Here is a 20,282-nt window from a genome sequence, read left to right as displayed (position 1 = left end):
TTTTAGACAAGATTGTCATGATTGCCGATTGGAATCACCTGTGCCTGCTCCTTTGGCGCCAACTGCCTCGGACTCTGATTGGCTGCCTGTCCCTATTTAAACCCACTCCTATCTGTCCCCTTTTGTCAGTCCTTCTGCGAACCTCAGTTAACACTAGGCAAGCCTTTTTCGACCTGTTTTCGATCCTGACCACGTCTACTCTCCCGTCCCGGCCTTCGAACTCTTTTGTCCCCGACCTTATCTACTCTCCTCTCCTGGCTTACTACTCGTTTCCGACCCGACCACGTTTTTTCTCTCCCGTCCCGGCTACTGGCCCGTTTTTTTCGTCACCGACACTGCCATCGCTTGCCACAGAAGATTTACTTTCGCGTTCAGAGCGACCTGATCATGGGTGCAACCCTTTCTCTTTCTTTTGATAAAACTTGTGAGAAACGTAACGCAATTGGGTCCTGTTTCCATTCTGGTCCTGATTACTCGGAGCCATAAAAAGATATTACTTTATTACTTTGTCTGATCATATTGTAAGTATTTGTTATGCTTTAAGTGGGTCTATTTAGAATAACTTTATGCGTCATTAAAAAAATATTGCGCATTTATTTAGTTCGGCCCGCTGCTCTTAGCAATTCTTTTAAACTTGGCCCTGCATCAATTTGACATTGACACCAGTGGTTTATTGATACCTACTGTTTTCACAATGTTTTTTCACACACTCACGCACGCACATTCATCTTGTATGATACGGATTTTTCCTTCGCAGAGCCATTTCTATTGTGAAAACCACTAATGTTGGAGATGCAGAATTATAAAACAAAACTGCAGGGTTTCATTGCTCCATCATTGTTTGCGTAAAATAAATAAAGATTTTTGCTTTCTTGGGATCCGCTTAGCTCAATGCCTCTTGGTCTTTCCAGTGGTTGCTTCCAAAACTTGGGGAACCAATGTTTGGCCTGTCATCCAGAGATAGTTTATCATCTCACTGGCCCAGTGGAACTGGAGCACGAATGAAAGTAAACAATTGGCTTTGAACAAATCCAACTTTAAATACTAGAAAAACTCCTAAAATATCGATTTCCTCTGTAGAGCTTGTGCTGAGTGTGATTGATTACAACTTGTAAGTGCTGAGGTTTAAAAATTCTTTCTGTGTGATTAGGTTGGAAAAGTCAGTCATGGCTTTTCTTGATGATCCTGATCCGGGCGTGACACTCACTTTGGGACCAGACATGAGAAAAATACAGTATTGTTTTTGTCTGCTGAAGGTGACTGTTTAAAAGTAATTTGGTTGTCCTTGTCAATGCTCTTCCTGTCTATCTGTCTTTCTCGTATTTGTTTCTTCTCACCTTTAATGTGCTAGAGGAGTAATATTTTTTTTTACCTCAGGTTGTAATGCAATACTGTAACAGTTCATTCTCACACTGCAATAATACATCCTATTTATAATTCCAAAAATACCTATTATTGAAATATTGAGTTTTTTTAAAAGGATCATGTCTTTTGTGATGTGGCCTATTTTTCTTGGCATAGACCACACACTCTTTCTATATTCTCAATGTCAGACAGAAGTGGTCTTCAACCTTTTTTGTTGGTAATTAGCGCAAAGAGCACCCAGTTTGAAATGTATTTTTAAAATAACAGCGTATCTTGTTATCACTATGTTGTTAATATGTTATCACCAGGTTAATGATTTGAAGTAAGATTAAAAAGACTCAGTTTAATCAAGAAAATCATGACACAAGCACTAGTGGGCTATTTTCAGAAGAAGCATCTAAGCTTTCTTTAGGGGTCACCTTGGTGCCCGCTGGCACTACGTTGGAGACCCCTGCAGACAGCATGAAATTGTTTAAATATTTTGTAATTTACGGATCTTCAGTTATTATTGTTTTTTTTCTGAGTGGTCTACCTAGTAAAGTAGAATTTGATGCTTGCACTGTAAAAAATGGAATTTTACGACGCTGGAAAAAAAACCCCAAACCTAATTTCAAGTTTTAAAAAAATATATATGTTTTAACTTATTTTAGCTTATTTAGAATATTTTCTTAAAACAAAAGCAACATTTTCTGCCAATTGGGTAAGAATTGGGTATCTTTTGTCTTGGGGAGTTTAACTCATTTTAATTTACTATTTTTTTTCTGTCTATGTTTTTGATTTTTTTTTCCTCATTTTTAAACGTAAATTTAAAAGTTTAGAAGAGTAAGCACAAACAAATATATTCATTGTCAAACGAGTAAAAATGGCGAAAAGGTGCAAAACTATCCAGTTTTTACTCACATTAAATGACATTTGTTTTTTAAATTTTAAATATTGTTTATAACTGTGACATTGTTTTACTCACACCATTTCTATTCAATATTTTTTGCAAAAAAAGAAATAATACTTTTCCTTATTGTACAAGTGCAGTGGTTAGCACATTCACCTAACATGCAAAAAGTCCCCAGTTCGAGTCCAGGTGGAAACATGTGTTGGCCTGGAGAGGAATGGCTACCACTAGGCTGTACTTGCCCAAGATACACCAAAGGAAATGGTGCCCTACAACCCTACCGATTAAGGGATCCAACCAACCAACCAACCAACAAATGATATTAAGATTAAAAAAAAATATTAATTTATTATGTATTTTACTCAATATTTCAAATGAGAGAAATATTTAATAGAATGAAAAAAATATGAATATGAATGAAACAAGAACATTCATTTTACAATATTTTCGCACTACTGTTATAGTGTCGTGCATGACAGACGCTTTTTCCGGTCACACTAAAGTGTCGTGAAGTAAAATACAGCAAAACCTCCTTTATTAATGGACCTTAAATGTTTCCAAAAGCTGCTGCATGTTCTGTCCTAACATTCCCTTTTACCAGACCATTCCCACATCGTTTCATACTTTTTTTTTTTTATGTTTTCAGACAATGATTCTGGGAAATAAAAGTGGAAACTGTCACAGTCATAATCCAGTGGAGTCACCACCAGCCACGGTGGAGGAAAAGGATTTTCAAGAGAGCCATCAAACAGAGGATGTCAACAAACTAAATGAATTGCTGGAGCAGCGTGATAATGAAATACGTATCCTTTGACCCCTCACGTTGGTTGTCATATGCCATATTGTGCTTTTTGAAGGAGCTGGAGGGAATTTGGAATTTTTTCTCAGCAAGATGAAGGGGAATGCAGAACAGGTGTCGGGTCACAATACTGTATAATACACTATTGTATTAAATGGCATCGAAGACCTTAGGTCAGACCTGGGCACTCCGGTCCTGAAGGGCCGCACGTCCTGCCAGATTTTGAAGTTTGCTCTTCTTTAACTCAGGTGATACAAATTATAACCTCGTTAGCAAGCTAGCAAGTGCTCGTTAACAATACTGGTGATTGGAATCACCTGTATTGGATCAGAGAAACCTCAAAAATCATGCAGAACATGCGGCCCTCCAGGACCGGAGTGCCCAGGTCTGCCTTAGGTCATGGGGTGCTGGCCGATCGGCGTGAATTATGGCTGCCCCCACTATAACCCTAGCGCCGTCAAGCCGGTAAGCAGTCACAGTGAGATTTTGCGAGAGCGGTTCTGTGTCGGAAGCATTCGTTTTTCTGTTTTGTTTTGTTTTTTTATTTTAATTGAAATGCCAATCGGCTTGAAACTTTCCTGACCAAAACATTCCTTAATGGTGCGAGAAGCATACGTTTTTTCTATCTTTATATCAGAGTCACATAGTGAGGGCAGTAATGGCCATGACTCAATTAAAAATAAATCTTCCCACATTGCAATAATAAAATATGACAAGAAGAAATGGAGGACATAGATGAAATGAACACCATGAGATACAGTATGTGTGACCATTGACCACAATATATGCAATGAATGGTTTTTTTAGGTCGACGTGTAGTACCACAAAGGCATATTTTCACCCAGTTTATGGTCGTGCTAAGCATAAATGAAGATATCAAAGATATCAGATGCTAGACATTTCCATAATGGAAAAACAGGCAGCATCAGTCAAATTTATATGAAACAATGACATGAAATAAAGTTTTTTTGCACTTGTAGTTGTTTAACACAATTTGTAATAAGGTTTAAACTTTTGTTTGTTAGCACAGCGGCACTGACAATAGACTGCAATAGATATGTAGTTTCCTCTTGCTGTTGTTTCAACATCCCTTTTTACTCTCTGACAGCAATATAAATTATGTTTTCCGGATCCTTCATTCATCATATAAAATAATGCCATTTGCACTGTTATTTTTGTCCTGAACATGTTAAATGTTCTGCTTATGTGCACAATTTTTCCAGTGCTGTCTGTCCACAGCCAGACATCTGCTAATGTCATGATTATGCCTGGGGAACATACAAATGTCTTAAAGGAATGTGCTTTGGTCATCAAATCTAAAGTAGGCTATATTAGGGTACATGTGATGTTTACCAGAAGATAGATTAATATTTAACAGCAATCCGATATTTTATTCATCACATTCTACACATGGAAGGTTTCCAATACCAAGCCTTACCGTCTGCTGACGTAATGCGTTTCGATATTTGTAACAACCTGAAAATGTCGGTTGGGGTGTGAACATAGCCAACTTAATTCCATCTTAACCAGACTTGGTGGGAATAATAAACATTACTGGCAGGCCACATATTACTAATTTTATGAAAGACGCCAGGCCAGTAAAAATGTGATCATGGGATGTAAACTGTTGGTGACAGTAAAGCTAGAAATCATGATTGTCACGGTTGCCATGGCGCCCAATTGGCCCTGACCGTGGGGCGCCAGCTGCAGCTGGGTGAGAGATTGGCTTTCTGTCTATATTAAGCTCAGCGCTCTCACGCTTCCTTTGTCAGCCCGTCAACGAGCTTCTGCTCCGCAAGACGTGGGTTTTGACTTGGTCCTGTCCATGTTGGCATTTCCTGTACGGTATTGTTTCCGTTTATTTTGTCTTGTTTTTAATGTCGGTTTTCAGTTAAGTTTCCGTCTATTTTTGTTTAGTATTTTCGCCAGTTTTCGTTCCCGTCTAGTTTGTCCTGTTTATGTTTGATATCCTGATTCATTATCTATCCTGTCTGTCCCGTCCTGTCCGGTATCGACCCCATCTGTCCGATATCAACTCGGGAAATTGGAATCGATCTTGTCGGTCCTTCCACGCCAGACCGCTGCCTAACGTGCATGACTCCTCATTTCCCGTAAAATAAAAGGCTTGTGTGAGAACGTCACCCGTTTGGGTCCTGATCCAGTTCTGGTTCTTGACAATGATGTGCCATTAAAAGTAGGGAGTATATTATCCCAACTGCAGGGAGGCATATGGGCCAGTACAACTAGTGGCAGAAAAAGTGTAAAAGATGCTTCACAGTGGCAGTTTTCCTGTTTCAGACTTCTTTGGTAGCCAGACAACTTCTATGTCATACTCACGCAAGTGCACCCTGCCTCACAAATGTTTGGACTCACTTAGACAAACACATGCAATCTCATCAGTGGAGAAGATTTTGTGGAATCTTGGCAAAGTCCCTCGCAGGCTGCCTGGCTCCCATTCTCTCCACTGATTCTTCCCAGACCATGACATCTCCCCAAGTCTGTAATGTCTGACAGGGAGCACATGTCAGCAATCTGACATTATTAAAAGGCGACTGTTGTGCGTGCTGTCAGGAAACTAATGTGCTGCTGCCCTTTGCTTTGTTGTCCTTTTTGGCTCACCTTGTGGAAATATCTGTCCATAAGGAACACAGATTCATCAGTCTAGCTTTCAACCTTATCTCGTGGCCTTTAATTCTACTATGTTTTACCGTCTGGAGCACCATTTCCTATGAGAGGCCGTTAAGAAGTAAATCATACTTGATCTTGCATACAACAGCACTCTCACACATGCACAACGATACTCTCATACAGACACAGTCATATCCATGCAAAAACACTTACAGGGTTTGTAGGATTGCTTGAAACCCTTGAAAATGCTTAAATTTTAATGTTTGGTTTTCAATGACTGAAAAGTTTTTGAATTGTGGGTGAAGTGCTTGTAAATGCTTGAAATCGTTTCCAAGTTTAACAAATTTGCTTAAGAATAACACTGATATCGCTCTTGGGTGGATTTCCTTTGCCATTGTATTTGTTTCTTGGTGATTAACGGCAGCTGGCATTAGTTTGTATGGCATTGTCTTATGAAGCTTCTTTGCCCCCTACAGGTTGCACCCAATAGGACAGGTGCATGATACACCTAAACAGAGCACTATGAAATGTGTATTAGTGCAAGGATCACGTATTAATTATGGTCATTTATTATGGGCCATGCAAAAAAATGAAGGTAGCGTTTCTCAGTGGCACAACCCCTAGCAATAAGTATGGAATCATCAGTCTTGGACAAGTACTCACTCCAAAATTTTATTCTCAGAAAAAAAAGAATACAAAAAATAACAAATATTTATAAAAGTGCAACTAAAAAAGTGCAAGTAATGAATAAAAAACTTTGTGGTGTTCTGTAAATGCTACTTTTTGTGCTTTTTGTAAATCTCAGCACCTAATACAGGTTCCAGTATTATCACCTTGTCCAATGAAGATTTGTGACTCATCACTAAAGTGCCTTCATCCAGTCATCCACAGTCCATTATTGCCTCTCCTTAGCCCATTGCACTCTTGTTCTCTTGTGTTTTAGCGTTGAAGGATTTTATATTTCATACGATTAAATACAAGTTACATTTATCGAGTGCAAAGAAGATTTTCACTGAGTGAGCTTCAGGTCACGCCGTTCCAAATGCGGAATGTTTTGGCTGGGGAATTTTGATAACAGGACTCTGACGGAGAAGGCCAGACGCACAAGGACAGACATCCCGACGCTCTTCTCTGAGATCGTTGGGCCAAGTGGTTTTTTTTTCCTGGTGCGCCCATGGGAGAAGCCGGCTTGGCAGCTTGCGGAAAAAAACGTGGGCCGGGAGAAGATTGAGAAGATCGTGAGGGAGAATCAAGAGAGGAGACTTGACGGAGACTCAAGCGACATTAATTCGGCTAATTCGATGGAGTTCACTTAGTTAAATTATTTAAGAAATTAAATCTACCCCCGTGTGGAAATGCCGGTCTCTTGTCCATCTTTTCACATCAAGAAACAAGCACGCATTGTTAGGAGAATGCAGATTGTGTTTGGTTAATGGAGTCAGATAAGTAATTCGAACAATTTGCCCAAATTGGAAACAATTCTGAACTGTTTGACTAACGGTAGTGTATGTGTGAGAGAGTAGAGTGTGTAAGAGAGTTTAGAAATAAGAGTGAGAGAATTTATTAGTGTGTGTATGAGAGTATAGTGGTATGTATGAGAGAGTATAGTAGTGTTTGTGTAAAAGAGTACAGTATAGTTGTGCATGTGTGAGAGTATGCTGTTATAAGTGGGAATATGATTTACTTTTCAAACCGCCTCTAATAACTTCCCGTTACGAGAGAATATTTTATATTAGTATTCACAAATAAAAACAGATTTGCTCCTTAACTCGCTGCCTACATACATCCTTGTTAAGATTTTGAAGAAGGAAAAGGAGCGTGCCACAATACAGCTTGCAGATTATTCTGGCGTGCAAAAGCTTGTGGCCAGGAGTGATGTCAGTATGCCAGCAACGCTAATGCTCGAGGCAAGAAACAACGAACGCACCTCATCTGAAACTGGTGGATCAGCAGTGCAGTACAAAAAAAGAGGTACTTGATGCTACTGTGTTGTTAAAGCTGTCAGACAAACTGGGGGTCCGACATATGCAAAATAACCTGCTTATAGATTTTTTTAGCTCTTATGATTACAGGGCAATAAATAAATGCATTACTACATCGATAGATAAATACATTTTGCCCCACAGGATGATTACGGTAAATTGTATTTTTCATAAAATAAAAAACGACATACTACTTAGTGAGCAAAATTATTTGAAGATATTTTTACCTCCTCTCGGTTGTCCATAGACTCGATGATGACCATCTTCTTTTATTTGTGAGTCTATTGGTGACCAAAGAGTCCAATCCTTGATCCACAGGTGTGTTTGCAAACGGGTCTTGTGAAAGAGATGCTTAGGCGAACAGGGGCGCCTGGCAAGCATGCCTCTTTGACTGCTTTGCTGCACGGCGTCGCGTGTTCTGTTCCTCCATATAGTGCACTTCTTGTGAATCAGCAGTCCCAGAGGTCAAGGCAAGAAGCAAGCTCTTCCAATGAAGAGGGGTTCATCTGACATCTCTTCGGGAAGTTCTTCATGTTGTCTTTGAACCACTTTTTCTGCCTCCCAGAACTGTGTTATAACTTACCATAGGGGATTATGCGTGGTAGTCTGTGGCTGGGCATTCGAATGACATGCCCCAGCCACCTTTGTTGATGTGTAATGATAGACTCCATGCTGCAGCTGCCTGTTTGTGGCACTCTGTCCCTCCATGTGATGCCAAGAGTCTTCCTCCCAACACAGTGTCTTGCAAAACTATTTGGCCCCCATGAACTTTGTGACCTATTGCCAGATTTCAGACTTCAAACATCAAGATATGAAACTGTAATTTCTTGTGAAGCATCAACAATAAGTGGGACACAATCTTTATTGGATATTTTAAACCATTTTAACAAATAAAAAAGTGGGTGTGCAAAATACTTTAATTTCTGCTTAGAATTCTATCCCTTGCCAAGTAAACCCAATAATATGTGAGCATCTCAAATACACATCATAAATATCCTGAGATATTTGTTTATTTTGGGCAAATGTATAAGTAAATATTTGAAATATAACTAGCAATGCAGAGTTTTTTTTTTTGGTCATGTCATTATCTGACAGATTGCTCCCAGATGTGTCTTTGTGTTCTGAACTTCAGAACACTTCCACATCCTCTCCAGGGATTTGCATTCTAATCGAAAGGGTGAAAAAAAAGAAAACCTGAAGCCTGCTGACATAATGAAGAACGCAGAACAAGTAACTCTTGCGGGCCCGTCTGTGTACTTTTAACCTTACTGTGAATGCAACAGGAATGCAGAGGTTACTGAAAGAAAAAACAGCAAAGCACTTAAGACATGCTGCTTCTCTGCATTTATTCGACTTTTCCTGTCTGGTTTGGACTAAGTGGATGATGATGAACCCGTGCGCTCATCGCTACTTCATTCATAAATAGCCACTGGGCAGTGATTTTTTTTTCTTGCCAAAAATTCGTCAAACTTGAGTTACGCTCCTGTCTTTTTCAACCACAGCTTCCCTAGTCCCTCATTTTTGGATATTTGTGTCCAGTGCGGTAAAAAGGCCAGCAAAAGGCTAATTGCTTGCAGTTTCTCTGACAGGAGAGCCCATTGATAAAAAATAAACATCCATTTGAATGCGTTCCAGACACCTGTGTTTTAGGCATCTTTTTGAATGGCAAGTGATCTAAAACAGATCATTATTTCACCTGGCCTTATGTGCCTTGTGTGCTAAACCATTTTCTGGTGGTGACCTACTGTAAGAAGGTGAAGCATCTGCTTTTTGAAAAGGTCATTGTTTACACTGTTACAATGGTGCTTTATGTCCAAACCAACATATTAAATTTTAAACAAATGTTAAAGGGAGAGTGTGTATTATTATATACATTTTAGTGGTGAAAAAAACTTAGTTTGTTAAAAAAAATGATATTCTTTTGAATAATAAACAAAAATTCAATAACTATCATATAAATGTACTCGTAGGTAAAGATATATTTAAATTTATTTTACAGAGCCTGAGCCTCACCTAGAGCGAGCTCACATATTTGTCCGCCATCTTGCTGCTACAGGTACACACAAAAACCTGTCTCTTTAAATGTTTTTATGTTTTCCCTTTTCCCTTTCTTTTTCTGCTTTTCTGCATTCTTTTTCCTCTTTCAATTTTTTTTTCTTTTCATGTTTCTCTTCTTTCCTTCTTCCTTTAATTTTCTTTTTTTTCTTTTTTTTCTTGACCTTTCCTTTATTCTTTAAAATGTTAGCTATTTTTTTTCTCCTTCAAACTTTATTATTTTCATTTCCCCTACTTTATTCGCAAAAGGCTTGGCAAAAAAATGTTTCGCTTGGTCACTTTGAGTCTACATTTGTATTCTTCCCTACTGTCTTGAACACTCATTTTTGGTTGCACAATATCCCCTTAAATTTAAAGGTGGGGTGCATTGTTTTAGGTGTCCTTAAAAAAGGTAATAGTTATCCATTTTTCCTCTTACGTACCATAAATTTGGGACGACAGAGCGCACCTGGTTATAAGCCGCTTATTTAAGAACAAAACTGAAATTTGTCTTTCCACGCGCTACATCACTACGTCTATTTTTCTTTGGGTGGGCAGAATGTGTCCATGGTTGGGCACTGCTCCCCTGGTAACCCCCTTTGTTGTGATAAATAATATAGTTTACCATGCTGTCACATTTAAGTATTGTAAATTCCGGACTATAGTGCACAACTGTTTATTACCTTCATCCATTACATTTTTAAAAGAAAGAACATTTTGTACATACATAAGCCACACCTAACTATAAGCCATATGTGCCCACTAAAAATGGCTTTGTTACATCAAGGGCAGTCCAGAGAATCCAACCGTGTAAAATATTTACTCCAGACGATAATGCCGACAAATATAAATCCACTTAAAAGCTTTTCTGCTTCATTGGACGTTCTTAATTGTATTCTTTTTGTTTCACTCTAAAACTCCTCTTTAAAAATAAAAAGACTCGTAAAATTATTCCCAATAGGCTAGTTAACCCTCCCCTTTCGATTGATACCTTTTCCATCATGACGATCTGTTCATGCGAATTTTATCCATGCGCAAAGCTGGAAGTTAAATAAACTCAGTATTCACAGCCTTTGCCATTAAGATCAAAATTGAGCTCAGGTGCATCTTTTTTCCGCTGATCATCCTTGAGATCTTTCTACAGCTTAATTGGAGTCCACCTGCAGTAAATTCAGTTGATTGGACATGATTTGGAAAGGCACACACCTGTCTATATAAGGTCCCACAGTTGAGTGTGCATGTCCGAGCACAAACACCAAGCATGAAGTCAAAAGAACTGTCTGTAGACCTGCGAGACAGGATTGTCTTGAGGCACAAATCTGGGGAAGGATACAGAAAAATTTCTGCTGCTTTGAAGGTCCCAATGAGCACAGTGGCCTCCATTATTCGTAAATGGAAGACATTTGGAACCACCAGGACTCTTCCTAGAGCTGGCCGGCCTTCTAAACTGAGCGAACGGGGAAGAAGGGCCCTAGTCAGGGAGGTGACCAAGAACCCGATGGTCACTCTGTCAGAGCTCCAGCGTTCCTCTGTGGAGAGAGGAGAGCCTTCCAGAAGGACAACCATCTCTGCAGCAATCCACCAATCAGGCCTGTATGGTAGAGTGGCCAGAAGAAAGCCACTCCTTAGTAAAAGGAATATGGAAGCTCGTCTGGAATTTTCCAAAAAGCACCTGAATGACTCAGACCATGAGAAACAAAATTCTCTGGTCTGATGAGACAAAGATTGAACTCTTTGGTGTGAATGCCAGGCGCCATGTTTGGAGGAAACCAGGCACCGCTCATCACCAGGCCAATACCATCCCTACAGTGAAGCATGGTGGTGGCAGCATTATGCTGTGGGGATGTTTTTCAGCAGCAGGAACTGGCAGACTAGTCAGGATAGAAGGAAAAATGAATGCAGCAATATATAGAGATATCCTGGATGAAAATCTGCTCCAGAGCGCTCTTGACCTCAAGCTGGGTGAAGGTTCATTTTTCAGCAGGACAACGACCCAAAGCACACAGCCGAGATCTCAAAAGATTGGCTTCAGAACCACTCCGTGGATGTCCTAGAGTGGCCCAGTCAGAGTACAGTCTTGAATCCGATCGAACATCTCTGGAGAGATCTGAAAATGGCTGTGCTCAAACGTCTCCCATCCGACCTGATTGAGCTTGAGACTTATTGCAAAGAAGAATGGGCAAGACTGCCTAAAAATAGGTGTGCTAAACTTGTGGGATCATATTCAAAAAGACTTGAGGCTGTATTTGCTGCCAAAGGTGGATCAACAAAGTATTAAGCAAAGGCTGTGAATACTTATGTAAATGTGATTTCTTAGTTTTCTATTTTTAATAAATTCAAAAAAAGTAAAAAAAAAAACTTTTAGCACATTGTCATAATGGAGTATTTTGTGTAGAATTTTGAGATAGGAGATTAAATTAATACAATTTGGAATGAGGCTGTAACATAACAAAATGTGGAAAAAGTGAAGCGCTGTGAATACTTTCCGGATGCACTGTACTGGTATATTCCACCTGTCTCAATTGTACCTTTACTGCTAGGGCTTCTGGCGACCATTAGAAAAAATGCATAGATTAGCTGCATTATTAAAAAGGCGACAGGGTTGTGAGCATGTGACAAAATTTGCAGCTTATAGTCCTACATTTACTGTGATTATGTCGGCATCCATGACACTATTTAAGTGGTTTAAATAATATTTATGCGGTAGGACCTTCTCCGTCACACTTGGTGACCTGTCCTCTTCCACTGCCTCGATCTCCGGTTTTATTCCACAGGGATCGTTTCTTCGCCCGATACTCTTCTCGTTGTATATGCTACCACTTGGGTCATTATTGCCAGACACAACCTTTCTTATGCAGACGACACACAAATCTATCTGTCGGTAGGGCCAAACAAATGATCAATGTGCTCTGTTTGATTTCATTGATGATATTAAGCAGTGGTTGGCCTAAAATGGTCTTTATTTAAACAGAGACAAAACTCAATATATGGTGTTTGGGATTCTCTCGGTACCCTGTCTGCTAAATTGAGTTCCACTGTCAGAAACCTGATGTAACTCTTGACGGTAAACTTAGGTTTGACAGACATATTAACAATGTTGTCAGGGCAGGCTTCTTTCAGCTGTGTTTTCTAGTAAAGTTAGATTGAGAAAGCCAAAAATGCTTTAATAAACACAAGGTTAGATTACTGCAATGCACTTTGTGTTGGCATCTCCAAGTCGTCTATCAGTCACCTTCAACTTGTGGACGTTCTCCGTCTTTTAACCCACACCAGCAAACGTGTGCATATCTCTCTGGTTCTTAAATCCCTCACCTGCTCCCTGCCCATTTTATAATTGATCTTAAACTTTTAATGTTTGTTTTTGAAACTCTTAACAATCTATTTTATCCGAGCTTTTAACTATTTAAAATCCTGGTAGAGTTTTGAGGTCCAAGGAACAACATATGCTGGAAGTGCCCAGGTCAAAATGTAAACGCTGGGGTGACCCAGCTTTCTCTGTTGCTGCCCCCACGCCCTGGAATTTAAACCGTGGCTAAAAACGCACTTCTTCAGGTTGGCTTTTTATACTCAGTAGTGCGAGGACAATTTATTTTATATTATCTTATTTGATGCTTTTGTATTATTAGTATTTTTGTCTTTTATTGTTTATTTATTTATTTATTGTTTGGTTTTTACTTATTGCCTTTCTGTTATTACTTCCACACGCATCGTGAAGGAGCTTAATAGAGGCTGCAATGATGACACGAGCCATAGTTGGAGAGCTAAGACGAAAGTTCCAAATCTTGCCCAGCACCTTTAAAAGAAGCACTAATTCACCATACATTTTTTTTCTCTTTTTTTTCTTTTGGTTTTGTTTAGTCTGCAAAATAATGCTTTTACATGGAGCGATTATGTCTACATCCAGTCATGGTCGGCTTGCATAAATACACCTTGTACACATGAGACATACGTGACTGACATGAAAGTCCATGTAAATGATCCAGCTGCTCCATAATCAAATCAGACGACTCGGGTCACCCCCGTCAGTCTACAGCATACGATGCACTGAAAACACTCCTTTGCTTTCCAACTATAACAAGTGACCCTCTGAACCTATTTTGTTGCGCAGTTGGTTTTGGCAAAAAGCATTTAATGAAAATCTAACTTCCAATGACATTTTCATTCTTTTAACTTTTCATATTTAGCGTCAGTTTTTTGTCTTAGAAAACGTTATATGAAAAAAATAGGCCTTTGCAACCTCTACAATAAGGTGAAGTGCTGAAATATTGCCTAGAGGAACAGCGTGTATTATTTGAACACTAGATGTCCCTGTGTAGCAGGGACTGGGAACGTTTTTGACTCAAAGACCCATAAGAGAAAAAACATTTAGATTTTGTTGTTGTTTTTTTGTGAATTACACAACATATATCTAAACAAATTAAGACAAAATACAACACAACCAGGGCAGCATGGTGGCGCAGTGGTTAGCGGATGTGCGGCACAGTTCTGAAGTCATGAGATCGAACCTTCCTGTGTGGAGTTTGCATGTTCTCCCCATGCTTGCGTGGGTTTACTCCGGTTTCTCCCACATTCCAAAAATATGCATGTCAGGTTAAATGGCCGGTCCAAATTGTCCCTAGGTGTGAATGAGCGGGTGAGTTGTACGTCTGCCCTGCAACTGTCTGGCAACCGGTTCAGGGTGTCCCCTGCCCAATGCCCGAAGATGACTGGGATGGGCTCCAGCATCCCCGCAGCCCTACTGAGGATAAGCGGTGAAGATAATGGCTGGATGGAAAACACAACCACCAAACCCAGCTAATTCTTCAACATATTTTATTGCCAAAGCCTGTGTCCCATATCAATATAAATATCCCACTCAGAATCCTTCTCCCTCTCGCAGTTACTTAAGAGTGCTGAGTCTCATTTTGACTGCCATTTTTGTCCTAAATAATGGTTTCAAAACAAGTTGCATGCAAAGTTCTTTTGTAAAAATGTCACAAAATACTGCAAACGTGTCATTAGTGCCTTATTTGGAACACCTGTGGCAGCTTGATTGGCGCCAACAGCCCGTACAAGCTGATTGGTGGCCACACCCTTCTTAAGCCCCGACTTCAGTTCAGACTTTGTCGGATCGTTGCGAGCTGTTGTGTTTTCACTCAGTGAGCGTTTCCGTCCGACTCGGTTCCTGTTAAATCTGTTTTCTGCCTGATCCCCGTTTTCGACCCATTTCTGAACCTGACTACGCCTGTTCTGCCTGCCGCCTGCCTACGATCACTATTACGAACTCGACATCGCCTCTGATCTCCAGCCCTGGTCAAACGACGTGCCATTCCCGTCCGCCTTCTTCCGACACGGAAGTGTCACCCCCACCTTGCTCGGTCTCGCTCTCCGCCAGTCCTCGGATCCAGCAATCAAGCTAGCCTAACTCTCACTCTTTTTAAATAAAATCTGAGAAACGCATGCAATTGAGACATGCAGAAAAGAGGACAAGGAGAACAAAAGAGGAAGAGACTTGTTATGGCATTCGATACAAAGCAAGAGCTAATAGATATATGTGAAAACACACTGCCGTGCAGGATGAGTTTAGAGACAACAAAGAGGAATTCGTGGAATTTTGCCAAAATCAAAGACATTTTGGCAGAATTCCATGAAGTCTCTGAATTGGTGAGAAGGTATCACCCAAAAAAGTGTTGACAGGTCGGGCTATCGCTTATCATGATAACGTCTTTCTCGTGCAGTGATCTAATTTTAACATGTATCTATTTCATGTCCTGATGCTCTTTTATGATTTATTAAAAAATATATAATATTTCTTTGGGTCTTCCAACGGATTAGCACATTTACATCCAGAAGGCATCTCTGCTTACCAATGTTTCAGGTTTCAAAGCTACTCCCAGAACTAACTAAATTCGAAAGTACCACTGCATTATGAACTCTTTCCATTATTGTCACTTTCGGCTAATCATGCTGCTGTTCTTTTTGGAATATCTTATGAAGTTTGGACTATCCCCTCTTCTTTTTGCAAGTTCAAAATCTGTTGATGTATTCTCTCCTTTTTTGGAGTGTGTACTAAATTTTAAATTTACCATACATAAGGCAAAATGAACTTATTGCATTTTCAGCCACATTAAAATTGTTAATACCTCAATCAAGAACATGGGGGCTTAAATGCATTTTCAATCTTCAGGCCGCAAAGAGTGACAGACATTACAGCCAAGGAAAACTTGACTACTACTGAGTGTGTTTTCGTCATGACTGAGTGTTTCCCATAAGGACACCAATGCACTTTCATAGTGAAATTAACCTATGCCTCTATTCTGGTGCAGTACATGTCATTGAAAGGTTACATCGGAATAAAGTTCCTTCTGGTTGTGCATCCGAAAGCCTCCTTTGTAATTGCGAAGCCAACAGATGTCCCCTGTTGCAAAACTGTAAATGTAATGATGACCTTTCCATGGAAACCGTTCCCGTTGTAATTTGTTCCACTCTTTCCATAGCAAATCGGTCTATGTCAGCTTCCTTACTTTGCCAGCGCATAAAACATGGCCCATAGAGAGTTCATTTTCATTTTGATGACCACACTGGAAGCAGTCTGCACTTATTAGAAAAACTTGTTAGAACTACAGTTCCATTGTGTGCCGTGCATATTGCAGACTGAGACAGACCAGCAGATTTATTTTTGTCTCTGGCAAGCACAGATGGATGTTTTCCTTGAATGTACTCGAGACTGTTTTTGGAGCTAATGAATATACAAGGTGTTCCTGTAGTGATTCTGATCGGCAATAACTTGCATTAGGCTTATTTACGCTGACAGGAGACATGAAACTTACATCTTACTATAAAATCAGCTAGCAATGTAATGATATTCTGATGGATCTACCAGACCTCCAACGAGCACTACACATCGATGAAATAAGCTGAAGTTTTCATTGGGATCTGGCAAAATGTTTGCCCATAATGTTTCGTATGTTTCCTTGCAGCACTAAGTTGTGTGATATACAGTGCCCAGCGATATGGTTACATTATATAATATTTGACCGCTAGATGGCACTGTATTGTATAAAGTGAACAAAAAACAGTGGCAAATGAGAACAAACACGGCAGCGACTACTACATATGGATTGCATACCTGTCAACCTGTACGGTTTTGCCGTACAAAATACGTTTATTATGCATTTTAAGACGTGTACGAACTTTTGCTATAAAATCTATTGGAGTCTGCAAGATACCTGAGCATGGGGTGCAGGTTAATCTTCCAACAGGTTAACAGCCCTAAACATAAAGCAAAACCTGGAGTCAAATGGTTTTAAACAAGCAATATAAAGGAGTTAGAATGGGCAAACAAAAGTCCAGACCTCAACCAGTATAGAGTATTTGAGGAAAGATCTGAGGCTGTGCACAAACATTCAGCAAACTTTTGCAAGGCACTGTATTGAGCCATTGAACTCTTCATGTTGTTGTTCTTAATAACTGTCATGTCAAGTCAAGTCATGTTATTTATTGTATAGCCCTTAATCACAAAGAGTCTCAAAGGGCTGCACAGATCAAAGAATATTGCAAACTTTTATTACAGACTATTATGAAACCATCCCCTCATCTAAAACCTATATGAGGGCAAATAATACACATATTATCAACATAAAATATAGATTATTCATATGCTATAGAGTAGAAGTGTGTTTTAAGCTTAGACTTAAACATTTCCACTGAGGTTGCAGATCAAATCTCAGGGGGAAGAGCATTCCACAGCACCGGGGCCCGGCTGGAGAGCGCTCTCGTACCTGCGGATATCTTCTTGGCTCTTGGGATCACTAGTAGACCAGCGTTTTCAGAGCGAAGGCTCCGGACCGGAACATAGGGGGAAATTAGATCTGAAAGATATGAGGGAGCAAGTCCATGCATGATTTTGTATAATACCAACAGAACCTTAAAATTACATTTTAAGCTAAAAGGGAACCAATGCAGGTTACCTAAAATCCCGGTAATGTGATAGAAAATTAGCTCAAGAGCTGTGAGCCGCTGCGTCCATGCGCGCCACCAACATTTATCCGGCATTAGCTCAGGAGGTAGAGCGCTCGTCTTGGGATCGTAGGTTCGACTCCTGGCTCCTCCGTGTTATATGTCAAAGTGTCCTTGTGCAAGACACTGAATCCATAATGCCCCCAAGAGCAGGTAGTTTCCTTGGATGGCTGACGCTGCTATCGGTTAGTTAGTGTGTAAATGGGAAAAGTGTGAAGCACATTGTAAAGCGCTTTGGGAGGTCTTCAATGACTTGAAAAGTGCTATATAAATGCAGGCCACCACCACATATCCTTTTTAGATTACTACAAGAATTAGCAAAGTAACCCATGTGATCTCATCACACCTCAAAATATATGAGTACAACATAAAAAGCATCAAGGCAAAACTATTCGTAGTATGTTGCCTCAAACTGAATTTTCTTTGTGGACCCCAGACACTCCCCTGTTGAGGTTGGCTCAAGCAACACTGGCATGTGAGGGCTCTGCTGGTTTCAATCAGGACTTTCTGAAAATAACAACTTAATTCCTCACCTTCATCCCCCATGAGCTGTCTGCTTTGTTGCAAAATTTTACTCTTTTCACAAAGGTGCAGGGATTCATCAGAGGCAATTAAAGAAGCTTTACGCGCCACTGGGAAACTTTTGATGATAGCAGAGTATTGCATTATTTGTGTGATTATGACTTTTCCTCTATTGAGAACAAAGGCCATTTTTGGTCAATTAGTACGTAAAATAAAAATACAATAAAAGCATTTGAAAAGAGAGATTGTTGGATTTTGGCTTTGTAGGAGGCTATTTGATGACCTGCATGCATGGTATCACGCTCACAATGCTTAAGATAGTTGCAATTAAAGTGTAAGAAAAATCGCCAGATTTTGACAAATTTGAGTAGTTTTTTTTGCAGGATTTTTGTGTGGATAACAATACATTAATATTTGAATAGACTCCCTTATTGACTTTTCCCACATGTTAAACATGTGTCTTTTTTAACATACGCTGGATTCAATCATTGTTGTGTACTTTCTACTTCGGTACTTACAGGGTACTTTCATAATGTAGTGTATTTTGGGTGGTAAATAAACTATTTTTAAAAATAATTGATTGACCAATTGAGATAAAGAGCTGAGTTTATTATTTTCAAACTTGACTCCCCTTTTTGGAGCATCACGTACGCTTTTTAGATCATTATATCAGCAAAACGGATGAAAAACCTTATTTAGTTATTGGGAAGGGTGACTACATACAACTTTAAGTGAATATGTTTGACTGTTTTTAATAGTTCTATATACTTTAATCAAACCACACACGCTCTTTTACTAAACATATGCTTGATGGCTGTGTTTTGCTGCTGTTGGTGTCAGTGGATTTGTTCAGACCGAGGACAATCGACTTTGGCCTGGACGGATCTATTGACACTAACAAAGATGTTATATAATGAAATTGTGAATATGTTTGATTTTCGAGAAGGTTTGTTCAAACCTCACTTTGTGTTTGCTGTTAAAAACGTAATATTGGAATATAATATTGTGAATGTGCTTAATTGCTGTTGAGATTGTCATGATTGTTTTCTGTTTTTAGTGTCAATAAATTTGTTCAAACCTAAAAAAATCTACAGAAGAAACTTCAACACAAAACAAAACAAGAATAGGAAAATAAAACAAAGAAAGATAGACGTTGGGATCTTTAGGACCATTTAGATGGAAAACAACGCTGGCTTAAATATTAACGATATTGTAACTTGATAGAATATCCCACCTCAACCTATACTTATGAGGTGGACGGTGGTTCTGGTTCGATGAAGGTGAAGGCCCAGTCTGTACGTCCTCGGCAAAGGAGCGGAATGGGACCCTCAAGGCTGGAGATCCGGTTGGATTAGGACCACAGAATGCAGTGCTTTGAAACCGTTGTTGGCTGTGGGTGGCTGGAGGTTTCTTTGAGGTCGCTGGCTGTGTCCAGTTTGGCCGCTGTTTCGGTCAGGCTTGGGCACTGGCCAGCATGTTTCTCTGGTTGTTTGTTAAGCTGGGACTGGGTCAGAACCTTTTTATTTGCATGCGGGATTGCGATTTGGTCCTCTGCTGCTTTTTTGACTGGACCCTTTGTCAGCTCATCGGCTTCTTTCAGACTGAATTGCAGTTTCTCAGGCAACCTGGCTCCTGGCTCCAGTCTGACCGGCCCCCTTGGGAGTATTCTCACAGCGACTTTTGATGGTCACATGTGAGCTAACGCCCATGCACCCTACAGGCAAGATATAAATATCACAACCTTATGTGAACAGATATCTTAGTCTCTGTGAATAATTGAATTAAATCATAGTATTCAGTTCACATGGGGTGTAGGTTAATCTGCCAACAGGTTAACGACCTGACCTGACATTGCAAAACAGAATCCTGACCTAACGTTGAATGCGCTTAAATAATGGAGGCAACACGATGCAGCACTCAATTAAGTCAGACTCTGAGGAAATTCAAAGGCGGGGCTGAGGGTCCTACATGAAAACTCTCACAAGTCACCTCTTCCGAGCCAACGGCAGATTCATTAAACAGATAACCTTGAGCTACAACGAATGTTTCCCCTAATCTACCAGGT

At 39.9% G+C, this 20,282-nt stretch overlaps 1 protein-coding gene across 1 annotated transcript in view; it reads left to right on the top strand.

Annotated features, from left to right (window-relative positions):
* kif6 (kinesin family member 6) overlaps positions 1–20,282 on the top strand; it is a 102,757-nt gene that overhangs the window by 48,128 nt on the left and 34,347 nt on the right. Inside the window, exons 11-13 of the mRNA XM_088354682.1 lie at positions 1,151–1,256; positions 2,901–3,059; positions 7,466–7,652. Of these exons, the coding sequence (XP_088210808.1) occupies positions 1,151–1,256; positions 2,901–3,059; positions 7,466–7,652 (452 nt within the window). The remainder of the gene's footprint in view (positions 1–1,150; positions 1,257–2,900; positions 3,060–7,465; positions 7,653–20,282) is intronic.

Source organism: Urocampus carinirostris, chromosome 15 (genome assembly GCF_059441175.1).
Source record: "Urocampus carinirostris isolate Australia breed hairy pipefish chromosome 15, RoL_Ucar_1.0, whole genome shotgun sequence".
NCBI lineage: Eukaryota > Metazoa > Chordata > Actinopteri > Syngnathiformes > Syngnathidae > Urocampus > Urocampus carinirostris.
The sequence above is the reverse complement of the archived record's forward strand: the minus strand, read 5'-3'. Positions and strand labels throughout refer to the sequence as shown.